Source organism: Glycine soja, chromosome 12, assembly GCF_004193775.1.
Source record: "Glycine soja cultivar W05 chromosome 12, ASM419377v2, whole genome shotgun sequence".
In the NCBI taxonomy this organism is placed as follows: Eukaryota; Viridiplantae; Streptophyta; class Magnoliopsida; order Fabales; family Fabaceae; genus Glycine; species Glycine soja.
The window spans coordinates 41,149,758-41,171,159 of NC_041013.1; the positions used below are offsets into that span (position 1 = coordinate 41,149,758).

Genomic DNA, 21,402 nt, shown 5'->3' on the forward strand with positions numbered 1-21,402 from the left:
CCATTCTAATAATTATTGCATGAAAATTTTTGGTATTACATGGCAATGCTGTTTTTTTTTTTTTTTTATCACCATGTATGGTGAACTTTGGTAATTAAAGCCAAAAGTATTAAATAAGATAATTAAGATTCTTTCTTATAATACGTACGTGGTCCTATTTGGCTATTCTCATGATACACGTTCTTCTGATTCTTGTACCTGTAGTGTGCAATGGCGTCCATTCGGAATAAGTTTCTTGTATTGCATATGGATTATTAATACTATCTATTGTAAAATAAATAAAAAAGTTTATGTTCAAATATTACTATTGCTAAATACAGAAAATTCCTTAAAATTAAAAAAAGCAGAAAGTTCCGTCTATTTATGGAACAATTTGCAATGAGTTTTGGGAAAATTTATCAGTCGTTTATTTTTAAATATATTAAACACGTACCTTGAGTAGTTTAAATAAATCTAATCTCTTCAGCATATGCTAACAATTCTGTTAAAAGTAACATGTATTATATATGTTCAGTTAAGTTGTCGAGATTTAAAATATAAAAAAAAAAGGTTTTCGGAAATTAGTAATGATTGAAAAAAGTAACATGTACTATATATGTTCACGAGGGATTATTTTGTTCACTTGGGCATACTTGGGACTTGTAGTCAATACTATTAGTTAAAATAAAATGATTTCACATTAACTAATTCACATGTTGAATGATTTAACTTAGTTCTTTTAATATATTAATATCTCTCATCTTTATTAATAAAGATGATACAATTTGTATAAACATGTCATATAAATATTAAAAAAATTAGGAATATTCTTTTCTTTTATGGGTTGAAATTCACAGAAAAAATTATTTTATAGGTCTCAGCATCTTATTTAATGAATATTATAATTTTATAAACTTTAAATATATAATAAAAAATGTGTTAAAAAAATATGAATCAATCCGTACAGGTAAACATATATAGTGTTTTCATATATTTGCTATTTTCCTTTTCCTTCTCCTAGTACATAAATATTGACATACGGTCGCATTTGCTCATGCCATGTGGCAAAAGATAGTGAGCTGCAACTATCAATGATGTTGAAGGCTAAGCCTGTCAAGTTACATTGAGAGAGAGAGGAGAAGAGTTTCTTGCTATGCATGAGAAGTCTACGTGAAGGAATGGAGTTATGGTAGGCTGAAAAATGTTTCCTTCAATTTTCTTCTTAGTTTTCTGGTAATAATATTTTAAACTTAATCTGTACTCCAGGGTGACATTGGACCTAAGTTTGTGGCTCTGTGCTTACATTAGGTTGCCCCAATCCCACTCTACTAGCTCTTCTATCCTTATATTAATTGTTCCTTTCCATGTTAAAACTGGTTTCGTTTTAATTTTTAATTAAATTCAAAGCTACCTTTAGTCAGACTATAAAGGACAAAAATCTACATTTATTCCTCTACAAGTTTTCATACAAATATACAAAGCAAAGCAAAACTTGAGATCTAAGCAATCTTATATCTTATTTCTTTTCATTCTTCTTTCTCTCTGCAACTAACCCCATCACTTATCACGAGTCCCACTCCCTATATTTAGAATTTTTAGGTATCATTCTCTCCTCTCTTCCTCCTAAGGGCAAGAGAGAGGTTGGGAAAGACTGCAATATATTCTCTCATGCAAAAGAAAGCACCAAAAAAAGTAAGGGAGAATTTAATTCCTTCCCACCCTTCAACAAAAACTGGCATGAGGGGGAGCAACCTTTAGAAGAGACAACATTTTCTTTTCCACTTCTATTTAATTATTACTACTTTAAATTCATCTCTTATATAGCTCAACCTATATCTCAGTCTTCCCCGGTCCATCTTGTTCGGTTTCTGTTCCATTTCTTTTTTATAGCAGCATAAGAGGACACTAGAGAAGAAGATATCCAGAAATGGAATGAGGGTGAAATTAAAGAGGATAACAAGGAAATGACTCAGTGCAGTTACCCTGAAAACAACCATAGCATCATTGTGGAGAGGCACAAAGATAGCTTGATCAGAACATGTCCTACATGTGGTCATCACGTCAAATGCCAGGAGCAGGTTCACATAAACTCCTTATTAAGTCAATGAATGCTTATCATTATCCTTTTTGTTTTCTATTGTAGTTTGAATTTAATGATCTAAGGGTATGTTTATTTATTACAAAACTTAGATACAGTTTCATAAGTATTGTTGATGTTGTTCTCTAATCATAATTAGAATTTCATAACAACAATCTACGTATATAATCTTTTAATACATCTTTTAATACATAGTATACCGAAGTGAAACTTTCTGATGAGAGAATAACACCAACAGAACCTAACGAATTATAGCTAAGTTTTGTCTTTATTTTTTCTATTTTATTAGATTTGGGGCATTCATTTCAAGAATATATATATATATATTTTTTTTGGTATTAATTTTTAGGCTGCTGGAATTCATGACTTGCCTGGACTTCCTGCTGGAGTGAAGTTTGATCCTACTGATCAGGAGATTCTTGAACATTTGGAAGCGAAGGTGCGCTCTGATATTCATAAGCTTCATCCTTTAATTGATGAGTTCATCCCTACTCTTGAAGGCGAGAATGGAATCTGCTGTACCCATCCAGAGAAGTTGCCAGGTCAATTAAATATAAGCCATTTGTGATTATTGATTTCCATTATCTTTTAGTCTTTCAACATTTCTAATAAGGAATCTCATCTCATGTCCTACAAATTACATTTTAATTTTCATTTTTGTATATTTTGCCAAACATAATATACATATATATAGTTCCTTGAAATATATGGTCAGACGTTTGTTTCCTTTAAACTTCAGCAACTTCAAACGAAAAAAGCCTGAGCTTTGCTGAAGTCATACTTTTGGACAGAAGATGTGACCATTGCATCATTATGTGATCCATTTTTATAACATCTTTTATTTGAAGAGGGTTAATAGGTATCCTTTTCGTATTGGTTAAAAAATTAAAAAAAAAATCATTGCTATGTTTAAAATTATATTTTTTTATGATTTTTTTAACGTTTTTCTATGATTACTATAATAAATATATATTTTTTCTTTTAAGTTCTTTAAACCAATATAATAAGAATACTGATGAATAAGATTCTTATTTTAATTAGGAAAAAATAAGTACTCCGTGCCTAACTATTTTTTCATGTTTTTTAATAAATAAAAGATAATGGAAAATAGTGGATAGTTTTAGGTTTGATAAGATAATTATAAAGATAAAATAATAAATTATGAATATAATTATAAGAATAAAATAAATATAAAAATATACCCAACAAAACGTCTCTATTTCTTTTATATATAATTATATATTTATTGGGTGAAAATGCATGCAACCAAAAGTTGTGCTTATAACTGTTTCTCTTCCTTGATCTGACACAACAAAGCTCTTCACATAGTAAGAAGATATTAGTTTGAAAGTAAATACGTCATGCACTCGCTAAGGTGGGTATAAAATAATTTTATAGTGTCATTTAATTATAAATTATATTATAAAGTAAGTTTATTAATTTTTATAATAACTATTAAACATTTATGTCTCCAGTAATATTTGATTGATTGATAGTATATATCTCATGATAGTTTTAATATGTAAACTAACATCTAAATGCTTTAATGAATTTTACTGCAGGAGTTAGCAAAGATGGGTTGATCCGACATTTCTTTCACAGGCCTTCCAAAGCATACACGACCGGAACAAGGAAAAGGAGAAAGGTGCACACAGATGCAGATGGCAGTGAGACACGGTGGCACAAAACAGGTAAAACTAGGCCAGTCTTCATAAGTGGCAAGTTGAAAGGGTACAAGAAAATTCTTGTGCTTTACACTAACTACAGAAAACAAAGGAAGCCCGAGAAAACAAACTGGGTCATGCACCAGTACCACCTTGGCAACAATGAAGAGGAGAAGGAAGGGGAGTTGGTGGTCTCCAAAGTTTTCTATCAAACACAGCCTAGACAATGTGGCTCACTCATGAAAGACTCATATCCTGCAAAACTAAAGGGTGAAGGCGTGCATGAGGTAACTAATCATAAGAACACTGGCTATGTTGAGTACTACAATAATTCTTTTGTATCCTTTGATCAAGGGGACCAGCATAGGTCCAGCACTGCACAATTAGTCTCCCATTTCCCAGTCCATGGTGGTGCTACTTTCATTCCTTGAAAGTAGCGGTGGAGGGTATGAGGAAAGGTGATATATGTCATGCATGGAATTGGAACATTGCAATTGTATTCTGCAATGAAGAAATAAGTTAATAACCAACTAGAAATAGTTAGGAGGGAAAAAGGTGGCACAGAATAAGGAGAAACTGCTTCATCTGAAAGCTAGTGGTCAGATACTTCAACTGAGGAAAAAAAAGGAGGGGGTGAGGGGGGCAACGTAAAGAAAAAAACAAAATGATTTGGCTTGTAACTTTGTTTTCTTTCTTTTATTCTTTTGAAATTTTTGAATGGTAGCTGTTATCATGCTTTGTACAGTGACACGAAAACATATCTCAATTGTCCTTACTTGGGTAAATACTAACCATCAATCTGTGCCAACATGACTTTCATCTAAAGCACTCTTGAACTTAAGATTCTGTCTGCGTTTTTTTTTTACTGAGTTTTTAATTTTGACTATGCATATGATTAGAGAAATTATATTCTAATTGCAAATTTATACTGTTTTTTTCTTAAAACAGTGATAAGAAGAGAAGAAATAGAGATACGCAATAAGTTATATAATGGAAAGAAATAAAGAGAAAGTAAATTATAAAAAGTGTTTTAAAAAAAGGGATATATAAATAACAATTTTGATTAAATTATTTATTTGATCAATATAATTTCATGATTCGTACTTTTTAATTCATATAGTTTGAATATGATTTTTTTAATTCATATAATTTATATTTTAATTCTCTTTTAATCTCTATCGTTTAAAAATGATTTTTTTAATTTTTAATTTTAATTCTCTTTTAATCTCTATAGTTTAAAAATGATATTTTAGATATAAAAATAATTAACTACAAATTAATTATAAATTATTAATTATTTTTTTATTATAAATTATCTTACAATAAATTAATTATGAATTACTTTTTAATATTTTTATAGTTAATTATAATGGATAATGTTACTTATATCTTGATAAGAATGATTAAAAAAATTAAAATATAAAGAATAAAAATTAAAAAAATCATTTTTAAATTATAAGGATTAAAAAAAATTAAAATATAAATTATAAAAATTAAAAAAAAAATCACTTTCAAATTATAAAGACAAAAAAAAAATTAAAATATAAAATATAAAAAAATTAAAAAATACAAATGATAAAACTATAAGAAACAAATAAGTAATTAAACCTAACAATTTATGCCATTATCGTGAATTTCCAAGTACGAAAAATTTCATTCTAGGTTGTTATGCATCGCTGCAAATTAAACCATCCTTTTTATGGGAATACCAGTGACAATAAAATGCCGATGACAGAATTGCTGTGTGCTTTAAATATGACGTGCTATTGTTAGACCATCCATTGGCGTTCTAACAAAAACTGCTATCAGATGTCAAAATAACAGCATCAATATGAAAAATGCAAATAAATCAAGGTAACCATTCCCTAATTTCACTGTATTTCAGTGATATTAGATGTGAAAAGAACTCTACAATATTATTTTACTCAATCGGGAACACATACGAAGGTCAAAATCTTCAAGAACCAATTGAGGGAGTGTTGGAAAAGAGACAAAAATGATTTCATTCTCAATTAGCAATGAGATGAAAAATTAGAAAATATCCAGAATCAGATACCACTTAATTTTGTATTTTCATATGACTCCAATATTATCTTGCAGGACTATTGCTTGTTTCATCTAATTTACCACTATCCAATTCGCAGGCCTATATTCTCTACCTCAATGCTTACTTATCAGAATGAAACCAAGAGCAAAAATAAACCTATCAAAACAATCAAAAGTCAAACCTGTATAAAACATAAGCGTGCTTGAGCAAACCCAGCAATAAAATGATTCATTAAAACACAAACTCAAGCTGGAACCAACACCAAAGAGTGAATATACATACAATTTGTTCCCTTGAAAAATATTAGTGGCATTGCTTTGATTGCAAAAGTTTCCCGTCTTATATAAAATGATCCAAGGAGTTGTGAACTTGCAAATAAGTTTACAGTCTATAGGAACACAAATAACATCTTTCACCCTGAAACAAAATTAACCTTTTTCCATGATTCCGATATCCAAAATTCAGTCAACAGAGATCACGGATTTAACTTGCGGTTGGTGACTGACCCCAATTTTATTCTTGTGCACCAAACCAAACAGACAACGACACGGACGTTTAAACAACCAGCACAACATTCTTCAAATGCTGCTAGCTATTCTAATTTCTATTTTTTTTTTTTGTGCATTAATTTATTCTAAAACCATCTCAATAAAGTAAAAATATTATTTTTTTGAGTCACTGAACTGTAATGTAACATAAATTTCTAAATTACCTAAAATCAGTCACTGTTTCTTGTTTTTCTTCCCCAAAAGATAAACATCGGTTTCCTCGTAAGCATAATCGGGATGCAGATGCTCGTGCGGGACTTTCTCAACGTGGAAGACTCGTTCACAGAGTTCCCAGAAAAGCTCGTGCGCCTCGGGTGACCTAAGCCGGTACCCGAGCAAAACGACGCCGTTGTCGTAGACGAGTGTTTCCATAGCAGAAACAAGCGAAGGAACGGATTCGCGGATGTAAACGAAGTCCGTCGCGACGGCGAAATCGAAGGGAGGGTTTAGGGCTGCGATCTGCTGCGGGTTGTTCCAGTAGAGCACGGAGTGTTTCAGGGTCTTGCGGAGGATGGGCTTGCTGACTTTCAGGTTGCGTTTCAGGGCCGGCATGACGGGAAAGATGACGGTGAGGAGCAGGTCCGTCAGGCCCAGTAGGTAGAGGCCCATACCCGCAACGCCGCAGCCCGTGCCGAGTTCCACGGCCCGTTTGCCTTCGAAGTCGAGCACGCGGGCTTAAGGGTTGTTGTTGTTGATGTCAGAGGGTGGGGCCCAGCGCTCCGCGAATTTGACGAGGACGAGGGAGCAGGGCCACACGGAGGTTCCCACGTGCATGGACCCGTTGTCTTGCTGAAGGGACAAAACGGCGTCGTTCACCGGAAGTTCGATCCCCGGCGAGTCTGTGAGCTTCATGCTTTCTCTATTCTCTCTCTCTCTCTCTCTCTCTCGCTGTGTGAAGTTTCGATTCGAAGTTTCTAACACGCAACGCTGGAGACGGAAGATGTTCGATTGTTCTTTGTTTTGGGTTGTGGGCCAAGAGGTCGATTTGGGTTCTAGAATGTTCACCTTTAGGCTATTGTTTCCTGCACCTCCCAAGTTGCTCCAACACCTCCTTTAATGCTTCAGGAATGGTAAATCCGGAATCTAAAATTACATTACGGAATGCACCCCTTTTCTTGCGTTCAGAATGACAAATCCGGAAGACAAAAGCATTCCGGAAAGGGTGCAGGAAGTAATAGCCTCACGTTTATGGGCCTTAGTCTAATGTGCCCATTTCTAAAATGAAAGATGGACACTAAGTCCAGACTTTATCAATCCAATTCTTCAACCTGTTTTGTTTTCAAAATTTGATCAATTTCTCGCCCTTTTCAGCCGGGATAATGGATGTCTCCTATTGTATCAGGAACAAATTCCAATGAGTGAATGAGAGAAATCAATTCTATGAATTATTCAATTTCTCTCCCTCTATTTTCATATGTAAAGCTACATTTTTTTTACCTTACTATTATTCAATTTTGGTACTTTTTAACTAAATTTTAGCAAATTTATTGCTTTAGTTTTAAGTTAACAGTAGATAGATTATGTTGTTTTCTGATAAACACAATGGATATGCTTTATAAACTTTTCATTTATTCTTTTTCTTATAAATTGCAATAAATAATTAAATATACATCAAATTGCAACATGGCCTTATATGCTTTTTATTTTATAGTATTTTATTTTTACCGATTTTCTATTCTCCATTTTCATCCATCATATTAGTTACTCTTCCATATATTAAACACAATATACGTGTTAAGTAGGGATTTCTATCCTCGAACTTTTTCCATAATTTTGTTGAATCAAATTTTACTCCTATATACGTGTCTCATTGGTACTTGCATACTGACTCACAAACCTTGATTGTTTATTTTTGGTTTACTCAAAAATCTTAATTTTCTATAGTGATGTCAAGTAAAAATATTGTAAGAGTCTCACATGCACGAGTTATTTATCACTTATAAATCTAAATTCATATGAACAAATACAAATAATTTAAATTGGATATTTTTGTGTTGGGACAAAATTTGATCCAACTTATTTAAATCTGTTAAATTTTGAGTTAGATTATGAGTTTTAATATATGAATTTGTTAACTTGTTAATCTTACTCTTTGATTCTTTAATTTATTTTAAACTATTTTAGATTTAGTTGAAATTTAAGTTGATACTATTTATTTGACTATTTGAAAATAGTAGAATTGTCAAATTATACCTTAATAATTTTATTTTCTTAGTTTTTTTGTTTTGTGAGTGTGGTATTTGTTTATTATATTTTAGTTTTTAAATAATGTTTAAAATGATATATTAGCTTATGTGATAATAATACGATTCTTCACTAGATTTTTTTTCTTTTCACTATTTAACTATAAGTAACAATTATATAAGTAATGTATTTTATATTTCATTTAACAGAAAAAAAATAGCTTATAAAAGTTAGATTTTTTAAAATAATGATAAAAATTAAATGTTTTAACTGTTGATATAACTCAAATTTTAATCGTTTACGAATAGATTGATTTAAGTTAAATTATTAATTTTTTTTAATTTAAATTTAATAGAATTAAATCATGAATTTAAACCTAACCCAAATCGTTTCGAGTATAAAATGTGGAGTTGAAGGGACTAAATCTCAACTGTGTTGTCAGATCACTAGAAAGTAAAATACGCGCGATACGTGCCATGTGAAGATCTTACGAGTAGACTTCATGCATGGCAATTATCATTTAACATGTCTTCCCTACATTAAACTTTATCATCATCAAAGGCTGTCAAATCTTTAATCATCTCCTATATTTCACTTAAAAAGAAATGCGGTGCTTATAAACTTGAAAAAATATTTGATAATTAACTTGTCCCACCACACCACGTACGTCATCATGTGACCAAAAGTAAAAACAAAATCATAACGTGGTGAGTGCTGCAGTCAAAACTCAATAAAATGGTTTTTCTTTACACTTTTCCCTCTCTTTTTCTTTTGATCCGTATTTTTTCTTTCCCATCCCGTTTGATCAAACAATGCAACCAAGCATAGGATTAACTGTTAAGTCTTGTGCAAAAATAGTGATACCATGTGCACGTGTACCCCTTGTTTTTCGTTGCTACCCAGGCAGACAAAAATGCTAATAAGCACGAAAATAATAGAGATGGAAAAGAAAGAATGGCATTGATTTGTTACTTTTTGAAATCAAGACTATTTACTTGTTGTTTCTTAAAAAAACAAAACACAATAGATATGCATAGCTTCGTGCAATTGTGCAATAGAACATTTGCTACGAAAAGAGGCATTCAGTATATATATCCGTAGAAGACAAAATGGTGAAATTAAGAACGAACAAGTGAGTTCATAAACTACTACTAAAGTTATTTGTCCGCATCAAAACTGACGAGGCCCGTCTTTCTTGTATTCCGGTGCATATGCATGTTTTGTTTTATATTTTTATTCATGGAGCTATGGAGGATTTCCGGTCATATTGGAGGCTAAAGGATGATAATGGACTTTCATAAGTGAGATAATTTTCAATACACTATTAATTGATAATATATATATATATATATATATATATATATATAAGGATTTGTCTCGTACAAAAGGAATAATTATGATGTCTATAATTAGATATTCGATCATAACCAAATAGAAACATAATTTTTAAAACATAATCACTACATCACTATGACACTATCAATGTGCTAATTAATTTGAACAGAAGGGATTTTGAATTCTTTAAGCATTTACTTTTGAATTAGATTTTAAAATGTATGTGTACAAAAATAAAATACTATTGAAAAGAAATTTTACTAAAGACTGATGAAAAGAAATTTTACTAAAAGACTGGTGTTCCTCACTCTTCGGCTAGGAGAATATTTTGAGGGGGAAAATTACTACACCCACTGTAGGGCTGACCCATACGCCTTGTATTTTACCTATAAAAAAATCCTTTACCAAATAGCCTTTCATAACATGTCACGAACCACTTTATGTTTTGCAAGTTTAAAGTCGTAGATTTAAACTTGAAAATATATTAATATTTTGATTCTTGCATAAAAAAAATCATAGATCAAGAAATATAAACGGATTTAAATGTTATCAAAGATTGATTTAGTTGATAAGAAATATACTCATATTTTAAAAGAATATAAGTTTAATTTCCGCTGCTTATATAAGTAAGGACATTATTAATAAATAATTTATAAATATTTCTATAAATATTTTTTTAATCTTGAGGCTTGTCTTAATCTTGATAAATTATCATAACCTAATCTACCAAAACTTTAAAGTATAAAAAAAATGAGTTTTAACTTTTAACATCATTCTCAAAAGGGTCTCATTTTGTCTATTCTTTAAATAAATAAAAAACTCTTTTGACGATATACAAAAAGAGAAGATAGCTAGCTAGTGGTGCATGTATGCATATGCATATTGTTGATCGAATATTAATGAAAGGGTACATCATCTTATTATTTTATAATAATCAACAGGTTAAAAGCCTATTCGTACTATAGAATCATGCTTTTTTTGTCATTGGAAATTCTCTCTTTTGAGTTCAGTTTGACATGCAACAACCACAACAACAACGGAGATGAAACTGAGCAAATAATGGAGTCCAAAAGCGGCCCTATCCTTTGCCCCCACTACTCCACAAACCCCTCCCCCTCCCCTTTATCCAAAAAATTAAAGCACCCCATTTTTTAAAAAGGGCTTAGCTTTCAGGATTCAAAAGAATATGCATGGTATCTCTTCTTTAATTTCACCCCTTCAATAGTTTTTATAACAACTTTTCAGCCTCCATCAAGCACTCAATTCCCACCTTTTTTCCTCCTTGCAAAGTTTCAAGATAAATATATTCTTATTTTTTCCTACTAATTCCAACCTCATCCACCATTGGCATTTATTATCATATGTTCCCTTTCGTTGATGACAAAAAAGAAAGAAATAAAAAGAAAAATAACTTCACATTTGATTGCATGATATCAACTCAAATCCATCCGTTGATTGATGAAGGGTGGCAAATGGTTGGCAGCACCAACACCAAGAAAATCCCTAGTCTGTCCCCATGCACTCTCTTCATTCTGTACGTGGAGTCGTTTTGTAGGGGGCATTTGTGACAAATCACCCGAATGATTATGATTATTATTATTATTATTATTATTCTCTGCCTCACTCCAATGACTTGTGAGTACTGAACTTGAACCGTACATGCCACAAAATTTGTTCCCATCTTGGCCTGGACTGTTGCATTTCAAACCTATGCTCGCAAGGAATAATGATGATGGGTCCGATGAAGTTGTCCCAATTTGTGCAGCTTTTTGCAACAAAGCTGTGGCTGACATGTTTGCTGAGGTTGTTTGGTGGGATTGGTGTTGTGAGCTATACAAGGAAGGGACACTTATGAGTTGAAGGTTTGGGTTATCCTTAACAATGTTATTGACTAGTGGAAGTGAAGCAGTGCTAGTTAGCTCTTGATGGCTTCCATTGGTGGAGAGTTTATTTCCAAGCACCCAATTTAGCTGGTAATTAGAGGGCGGTGGATTCGAGCATGAAGCAAGTGGATTGCCACTAGTACCATAAATTGCTGTTGGGCTTGTAACAGACCCAAGTTGATAAAATTCATGCAAATTATTGTTGTTAACCATTGTCTCATGATGAGCCTGAGATGTTTGAGTCATCCAAAGGGATAGACCCTTATTAGATGTTTGGTTACCTGGTGCTGGCTCCTGATCAGGGCATGAATTTGGCTTGAAAAATGATGAAAAATGGGTTGCCATGTCAGAACCTACGGGATTTTGCATGATGCTGTAGTTGCTAATGTTTGATGCTGCGTTCACCCTAGCTGTTTGTTCTGCTAAGGCATCGCAGAAGGCCCTGTGAGTGATGAAGCTATCCCTCCTGCTCCACCAAAATTGATAACAAACAGTAAATTAATTATCTACCGAGTATAATGATATATATAAACATTCTTATATATTGAAATTTCATTAACATCTATCATTTTTCTGTATCTTTTCCTTTTTATCACATTATATTACCAAATATACTTATGGTTCTCTCTTTCTCTCTCTAGGTATTATTTAGGATTTAGGTGTCCATAAATTATTTTCCTTAACTAATTAAAAGCAAGCATGCAAGAAAGCTAATGCGTACCTTTAAAAAAAAGTTAAGGGCCTGATCATAAGGTATTATAATTTTTATTTTATTTTTTTGCCTCGTGAGCCCTTAAGAATTTTTCTCTAGTAAGATGGCAGCATTTAACAAGTAATAAACACTAATAACCAACAGAGGAAGTTGTAAGATTGACGTGTAGTGAGTTAAAATCTCTTTCATTAATACAAATTAATTAACAAGTAACATTAGTCAATAAAAATATACTAACAAGCAAGAGAGTTTTATTTTTTAAGCATTTCACTTTTTTTAATGGGAACAAGAGTAAGGAGACAAAAAATTAGGGACAATTTCAATCCCAACCTATAGGGTTCATAACGCGACTCCCCAGATTAGTCAAGGATATTAAGACAATTTCATAATCACATAAGGTAATCTATCATAATTCCAAACTAGCTTGTAAGTTTTGTCGTTTAAGATGATTGCAAAAAGGTAATAAAACTTGCAAGTGTGTAGGTTCTTTCAAGTTCTTTTCACTGCACTAAGACTCATTTCTCCTTTTACTACTCCCAAAAAGTAAAATAGACAGCATACACGCATAAGCACACATAGGAGGAGTCGGAGACAAAGATATCCCAGCTACAGTTTAAAGACTTCAGCATCATGATTCATTTTATCTACATCTTTTTGGGTTTCATCTCACCACTACTGCATGATGAAAGCGATGCTCTTTCTCTTTTGTCACAAAGATAAGGATAGTAATTGCTTGATTCATTTATTTATTTTTTTCAATTTGCTTTTTATACATACCGCTAGACAAGCTACCACTTTTACACAAATTTTTTGATTAGTATGAGATGGATATAACTCATAACAGTTTGTGATCCACAAGATAAGATAGAGAGAGATATGACTACTTACCGTGAGAAGATAGTGCCACAGTCACATTTGTATTCTCTGGTGCCACATGTTTTTGAGTGTGCTTTCCAATCTGACTGCACAGCATAACGCTTTGAGCACTTCTCACACCTCCACTTCTTCTCACCGTGCTTTCTGCAGAAGTGCTTCTTTATCCCAGTTAGGTCCCCCAGAGCTCTTGAAGGGTGGTGGTGGACACATGTCTTCTCTGGACACACATAAACTCGCTTCCTTACTTCTTTGCTTGTTCTTTGCTTCAACTTCCAAGGAAGGTTGTGACCTCGGCGATGGAGTTGAAGGTTTTGGTCCCTTTGAAAACCCTTGAGACAAATCTCACACACGAATCTGTTTGTGGCCATCAGAGTCTTTGGGGATAGGGTTATGACTTCTGCGTCAGGATCTGTGCATGTACAAGAGATTATTCATTAATTCATTCACATAATAATAAACCATTAACCATTGCTCTTTTTTTTTTTTGTGAAAAAGGCAATTAGCTTTGAATATACTTACTATGATGATGAAAAAAAGTAGAGAGAAAACAAAAGATGCTAAGCCATGAAAGAATTAATAACAAACTTGCCTGGATTTCCAGGGAGATTTCTCTTCCTCTTCAAGATAGGAGGCTGGTCATGATTGTTAGATGCAGCAATTGAAGGGTTCTGGTGGGGGAAAACATTTGAGATTTCTCCATCATCCATCTTTTCTAACATCTTAGTGCTAAGGTGTTTCTTCAATCCTAAGTTTGACTCAGGTTGGAAAACAGTTGTTAAAGCTTGACTAAGGTGGGAGGAAGTATAGTGTGTTTGAATTAGGAGAAGAGTAGAAGGAATGGGGTAGCTTAGGTAGCCTTATTAATTATATGGTTCCAACCCTAAAACAACATGAACTGATATATGCTAGATGGGATCTCTCTTTCTCTCTCATATGTTGGAGTCAATTTAATTATCTACTTTTAGGTGGAATAAAAGAACTAAGATGCTATGGGAGGCCGAAAAAGCAAAAGAGGAGAGAGAAGAAAAAAGAAAGTGAAGAGGTGGGGGTCAGTCAGTGAAATATAGAGAGAAGGAGGTGAGGGCAAAGGTGTATGATGACCCATATGATGAGGTCCTAAGAAAGTTATCTTCATTTGGAAATGATTATCCCATAATTTAATTTGTTACTTTTTGTTTCCTTATTTTTCAAATCCTCTCAATGACTTTTTTTTTATTTAAGTTTATAGATTATTAAATAGTGAGGAGCCAGCCCTTTTGTGTTGTCCAATATATATAAAGTTTATACCCAACATGAACTAGAAGAACTTTGTTGTAAGAGAAATTATGTTAGAGTCGTTAATTTTAGAAACATCTTTACCTAACCATGGTCTGACCTGATGGTAAATCTATTAGCTTTGTCAATAAAGATCACTAATTAAAGACAGCAAAAGTTACAAAACATATAAAGCTTATGTTTATCCGGTATAGCAATAATGCTCAATTAGAAAGTAGAAATATATTTGTTGTCACATGTATGACATGATCTAGTATTAATGTATTGCCCTTAGGGCATTACATCCAACTGGTTCTGAGTTTACATGTTATATTTTTGGTAGTTTTCTTTTCTGCCACAAACCTTTGCTTCATCTATAGTAAGTATATAGCCGTGCTTCATGTATAGATTGTCCAATTCAACATTAAACAAAGAAGAAAATATCCCTACTGGTGTACTGCTACAAACATAACCAAAGCGTCTATGAAAAAAAACTGTTTACTTTTCCTAGATTAATGTTTAACCTTGTAACACTCCACTTGCAACCATTTTAAATCAAAGCAAAACGCTGTTTCTCTCAAAAAGTGAAAATCATTGTGTCTCGTGTGAGTGTGACTGGTTAAAGAAAAGCCAATTAACCCAAACGCCTTCCTTAATCTTTATTTTTCACAAAAAGTAAAATCTTTCAAGTCTTTGAAGCATAGTAAAAGTGAAAGTGCAGGTCATTTTTTCTGAAGAAGATTGATAGATGCCAAAATCTTGTAAAATGTTTGAATACCAATAATGCAACGGGTTAAATTACAAGAAAAGATGAAGGGTTAGCTAGTTAGTTGTGATTATAGGTAACTATGCACCAGACTCCAACCCCATCTCTTATTGTTATTGTTATAAGACAATTATCAAAGGGGACCAAAACTCCATGCCGGTACTAGCTAGCTTGTTTGCCATTATGGTCCATCGCTTGGCTATGTAACTTGTTAATTTTGCTTTGACGTTGTTACTCTTATTAGTAAATAGCCATGCACGTGTGTCCATATACACTCAGATCACCAAACTGTCAAGCAAGGTTAATCCAAAGCAAGAGACGAAAAAACACATAAAAGGGAATAATCGTCCGGATGACAACATGACCACGTCTCACGTACATTGACAGGGTTTCTAGCCAACTTGGCTTTTATATATATACACATCAAACTAACTCTTGTTCTTGTTTTTTATTTATTATTAGTATATAAATAATAATTATATTATTATTACAGGCTATCATCACATCGTGATGATGATGCAACTGGCAGTCAAACATGCTTTTGATTAATTTCTTAAACTCAAGTTGAAGGTCTATGAAGACCCTAATTGGGTGGTCAATTTTTGAGGGGTAAATTGAACCTTTTACCTTCCGCCCTCAAGTTTTTGGATGGTAGGTCGTTTACTTTTTAGCTTTTGCTCTCAACATCTTTTGCGTGTATAGGTTCCTTTTCTTTTAAATAAAGATTTGTTTAGGTGAAAATGTTTAACCTAAGGATGTTGTTTATGTTATGTGACACATATATATCAATATATAGGAAGATTAAATCTCAAAAACAATGTTATCTTTTTTCTTGTAATAATAATATATAGTAAGGTATATACTAGTGTAAGTTCTTAAGAGAATGAAGGCAGAATCTTCCCCACCACCACTAAAGAAAAAAAAAAGGAAAGGAGATAAAGAAATTAAAAAGTTTGCTTAACCTCAACGCTATGATTTTCTAGGGTAATATTAGTATTAATATTTTCTCTTAGACTAACTTGAATATGATCGATCCTATATGTTAATAATATTGGAAATGCTAAGAATAATATGAAAGAGAGAATATGATAGAAGACAGCCAGCTGACAAAGGCAGTGAATTTTTGGAAATGTGAGTAGGCGTCTCTTTGTGGGCTGACTTTTCCTGCTACTTTGCTAATCCTTAATCATAATCTAATGATGTTTTTCCTTTCTAACATTGTTTAAAATAAAATTTTGGAGTTTAGCTGTTGAACTCTTTTGGCCTTAGAATATTCTCTACCCTCCAACACTTCCCCCAAAGGCTGCAACTTTCAAGGCCTTGTAAGATTCCTATTCAAACTCCACAACTCGACCCAGCCAGTTGCCACAAATTACTCTCTTCAATTCTCTCTTTAGCTTGACATGGTTGGAAACAGACATTTGAAACTTGAAATTAAAGCATATATATTTGAATTTAGGGAAAGCAAATTGTTGTCACCAAGGGTGTGTTCGTTTCTTTCTTTGTCCTCTTGTTCACAGAAACTGAAAGTAAACCACAAGTTACTTCAGAATTCATTTGGCCAATTTAAGTAAAACCAGAAAAGTATTAATATCAAATTATGAACACATGTACAACAATATTTGTTGCAGCTGACTCTGTCAATTTTTCATCCTGAAAAGACAGTTATAATATATAGCTCTATTTCTCCTTTTGGCAAATTTTACTTTGATCCTTTTATGCAATTTGATTTCTATATTACTCCAATATTAAAATAAGTTATAACAACCGACTTAAATTAAATTCCAATCAAAAGCAGCTTGAAAATAAGTTTTAAGCTCAAATTACTCTATAAGGGTGATATTTTAAAGTATTTTCAACTAGTAGATTTAGCTTAATTAAATTGGAATAATTGCCCGAAAGTAGAAGATATTTAGATCTGGGATTCCATTACAGAAACCCACATGGTTCTGATTATCAAAAGCTGGAGAATATTTGCCTTTTACCATTGAGCAATTGATACTTCTTTTCTTTAATATTATGTTATTTTATTTTATGTATCAATTGCTGTACCAATGCATGATATGCTACAAGATCTTGCTGCATTTTAACCAAATCAACTTTACGGACACAATGAAAGAACAGCACTTGACATGAATATTCCCTTTTGGATTTGCAAATTGTACTTCACTTTTTCAAAGGATATGCACGGTTTCTTTGAGATGCATAATTGCACCGGTACATATGCTTCTTCAAGAATGACTGAATGAATACGTACATAGCAAAGTTTCGTCATTTTCTTTCTTATCACAGATATCAGAAAAGGAACAACAAAGTTACAGTAAAAGCAAAACAACTCAGCCACTATAGATTGTCTCAAATGTGTTTGCTACATAAAGAGCGTGGTTACAATAATATGATGGATGCAATGTTTTTGATTTTGCTCGGCTTAAGGATATATAAGATTGGTTAAATGATTAAGAAGGAGAAAAAGATTATAAATTTAATTTTTATTTTTAATAAAAATTTACAAATTAATAATTAATATTTATGGATAAAAAAAATAATTTTGCTCGCCTTCTTTTCAGTTTCATGACATACTCTTTGTATACGCATTAAGAAAAAAATTATGCTGATTAGTATTCTGTTTTTAACAATTGTGACTTCCAATTAATTCCATAGATATATTACTATCATTTCATGAAATATATTTGATTGATTACAAACACTATCATAGACTAGTGTTTTGCAATATTTGATAGTTCTTCAACTTTTCTTCACTTTTCCTTTTAGTTGGGTAAAAAGAGTCAGACTTAGAGAGAACTAACCAATAATCAATTCTAAAATGTCACAATAAAAAATGATAAATGATTCAATAGGAGTGGTTGTCAATATCAATTATTATGCCATTAAAAGATTGTAAGATAAAATATACTGTTATTTCAACGTGACCTTGAATATTAGTTTATTTCCTTTCAATTTTTTTAAATATTAATCAAACACTCGACATGATAAAAAAAGAATTTTTAATTGAGACATATATAAACGGACTAAAAGTGTTTTGGTGTCTATAACTATATTCATAAATTATTATTTTATTCTTATAATTACTTTCACAAACTTGAAATCATCCATTATCTTTTATTATATTTGTTATTAAAAAACATGAAAAGATAGTGAGATAGGAAGTATCTGTTTTTTCCTGATATAAATATAAAAATAAACCGATAGACAAACATGCACAAAGAACAATGTGAAGGAAATTGATTTTTTATTTTATTTTCCATCATCAGTTTATCTCTAAATTATATTCTTAAGATTCATGCCATTTAGATGTCATTACATGTGTGCTGTTTATGTTTGATTGCTATTACTTAAATCCGAATTCAAACTCAGGTATTTGTTTCATCTTAACCTGACTTTAATTTGATAGGAAAAAACACTTTTATATATATATATATATATATATATATATATATATATATATATATGTATGTATGTATATTATAGCTAGCATCATCAAATTAAAGCCAACACTAATCATCAAAATCAAAGACAATACACATACCCTTCTCTTCCACTCCATCCTCACTTCCTGACGCTGTCAAAATGGAAAACTGGCGTCACCTATGCCAATACTAATGATAAAAATACATTAGTGGTGTCTGTTATTATTGACACAAGCTGGAAAATCATATTAGCATATCAAATAGTTGATGCTAATTTATGTTTTTCTTGTATTAATTGAAAACTTGCCTTAACCGAGGTCGAGATGAAGTGTTCCTCACTTTGTAGAATCGGGGTTGGGTTCGGAAATGTAAGTTCAAATTACATTTTATATATATTATTTGAATTAATATATATATATATAAATAAATTAAGTTTCTTGATAAAAGGTGGGCAGGTTCCTTTACCCATAACAATCTAACAAAGATGGAATCGGATTTCAATTTTTCATGCATCCCCTAAACTTGCACAATGCTTAGCAGGGATAGAGATCATAGGGGCAAAAAAGTCAAGCTTGCCTCGTTGTCATCCCGTTAGGATGCTACTTCTATACTACTGAAAATAACCTAAAATTAAAACTATAGAATAGAGAAGCTAAAAGATAAATAAGATAATTAAAGCTTGCCTCGTTCACATATGCTCAATACATTACAAACCATATCTTAAATAGTAAAACCTAATGAACGACAACACTACAAGTGTACTTGTATGAATATTATAATATTATAATTCCATATCCCATAAAATCTTTTAACCGTTTTATTTTGCACCTGAAGTTCATCCTATCACATTCCTATAATCCTACCTCCAAGAAATCCTTTATGCATCCACTTTTAGGATTTTTAAAGTACTGTATTCCTTTTTACTTGTATGGATAATTATATTATTATTATATCACAATTTATTTTATCTATATATATATATATATATATATATATATATATATATATATAATTTCGAACTATGTTATTAACAATGGTAATAATATTTAAAATTTCATAAACTGCATAAAAAAATTGTGATGAATTATTTCATACAAAATTAGAATAATTTTAAAATTAAAAGTTCACTAATTAATGTCTGAAATGATTAAATATACCATACAAAAAATGATAATAAATATTTAAACATCAAAATGTCACGTTTAAACATTTTAGTTATAGATTTCATCCAAATATGCAATCCGATTTTGTGTGAATGCTTCCGTATTGTGGTTCTCTCTCTCGTTGATGTTGAGTGCTGAGGTATGCATGCTAGTTTTCTGTATCATTATTGGTAACTTTTTGGTCAAATTTTTTTCTTTAAAAAAAACATTTAAAATGAAGTAGCTATCACTTATTGGGTGAAACACTTGGATTGTAACATTAAGAAATACGCACGAGGAAGAAACACACAAGCACAATTCCATGGAAATTAAATCTCCTATATTCCTCCAAAAAAGATCTCCTATATTGTATGCGAACGTAGGAATTAATAATTGACTTAATTAGTCAATTTTTCACTCATAGGGCAATACCATAATTTTTTAAGTTTGAATATAAAAATACAAATTAATAGATAATATATAATTTCATTATAGATCATGGTTGAGATTGAGAATATTGGTGTGACTCTTAAATTAAAACCGGGCCCTCACAAAGTACCCAAAAAAAATCTCCTCTCTATGATAGAAGATAGAATCAGTTAGGTAGAGTACCCCTACTCCACCAATTTTAATAGTAATATAATAAAATGAATTAGTTGATGAACAACAGTTATTGTATTTGTATGGGATTGATTTGTGTTTCTGAACACGCTTAGAGGCTGAAGAGGCAAGCACTTTGTCCTCATGGATATGAAATTGACCACCACTATAACCTCAATCAACCAACTATGCATTGCCATGTAACATAACAAGATTAGAAGGATTCTTTATTTTAGCTAAAAGCAAAACTAAAGTATTCAGGAAAAAATAATTTAAAAAGCAGCACCCCACAGCACTAGTATTCTCTCTTTTCTTTTAGATGAATCAAGCATGCATTAGCCATTAACTATCCCCTTTAATTGAGAAAATGTAGGGGCCAATAAGCATACGTATAGAGCAAGAGAGAAAGAGAGAGATCAAATAATGCCCAAACGAGAAATTATTTAGTCAAGAAAATCAATTCATGTTGTAGTATTATTACGGTAAACAAAGGTCACTATCTTGTTCTCTCTGATGTGTTTGCAGGGAAGGTCACCATCAAGAATTATATGAGCACAACGAAGTTGCACTAAGGATAAAAGAACAATGTTTTAATACGAGAAGAAATCATATATCAAATGGCGTGGTGTGTCCTTCGTTTTGTTCATTGAATTATTGGCAAATTTGGATGGGGGAAGAGAGCAAAAAGACAGAATTTCAAAACTCCCTTCCTTGTAGGAATTCAAAGACAAGGAGGCCCATCTTCCACTCCGATGATTGATAATTTGAAAGAATTAATATTCAATCACACGTTGGGTACATAAAGTGTATGCGTATAAAAAGGGATCTTTGTTGTCTACCTTAACATCTAAATTGACGGTGCCCTTTAATAAATTATTATTGGTGC

At 31.8% G+C, this 21,402-nt stretch overlaps 2 protein-coding genes and 1 pseudogene across 3 annotated transcripts; 1 reads left to right on the forward strand and 2 right to left on the reverse strand.

Annotated features, from left to right (window-relative positions):
• Window positions 1-1,561: 1,561 nt before the first annotated feature.
• LOC114378587 (NAC domain-containing protein 73-like) lies at window positions 1,562-4,566 on the forward strand. Its single transcript, XM_028337224.1, has 3 exons — window positions 1,562-2,057; window positions 2,427-2,619; window positions 3,640-4,566. Exons 1-3 carry the CDS (start codon window positions 1,944-1,946, stop codon window positions 4,170-4,172), a joined length of 840 nt encoding a protein of 279 aa, XP_028193025.1. The 5' UTR covers window positions 1,562-1,943; the 3' UTR covers window positions 4,173-4,566.
• Window positions 4,567-6,109: 1,543 nt separating this feature from the next.
• LOC114379142 lies at window positions 6,110-7,373 on the reverse strand (annotated as a pseudogene). The gene has a single exon (XR_003659421.1). The product of XR_003659421.1 is annotated as a protein N-lysine methyltransferase METTL21A-like (transcript).
• Window positions 7,374-10,717: 3,344 nt separating this feature from the next.
• On the reverse strand, window positions 10,718-14,382 carry LOC114378598 (zinc finger protein MAGPIE-like). The gene is made up of 3 exons (XM_028337240.1): window positions 13,916-14,382; window positions 13,339-13,735; window positions 10,718-12,204 (listed from the first exon to the last, which is right to left on the reverse strand). The coding sequence occupies exons 1-3, from the start codon at window positions 14,043-14,045 to the stop codon at window positions 11,289-11,291; spliced, it is 1,443 nt and encodes a 480-aa protein (XP_028193041.1). The 5' UTR covers window positions 14,046-14,382; the 3' UTR covers window positions 10,718-11,288.
• Between the last annotated feature and the right edge of the window lie 7,020 nt (window positions 14,383-21,402).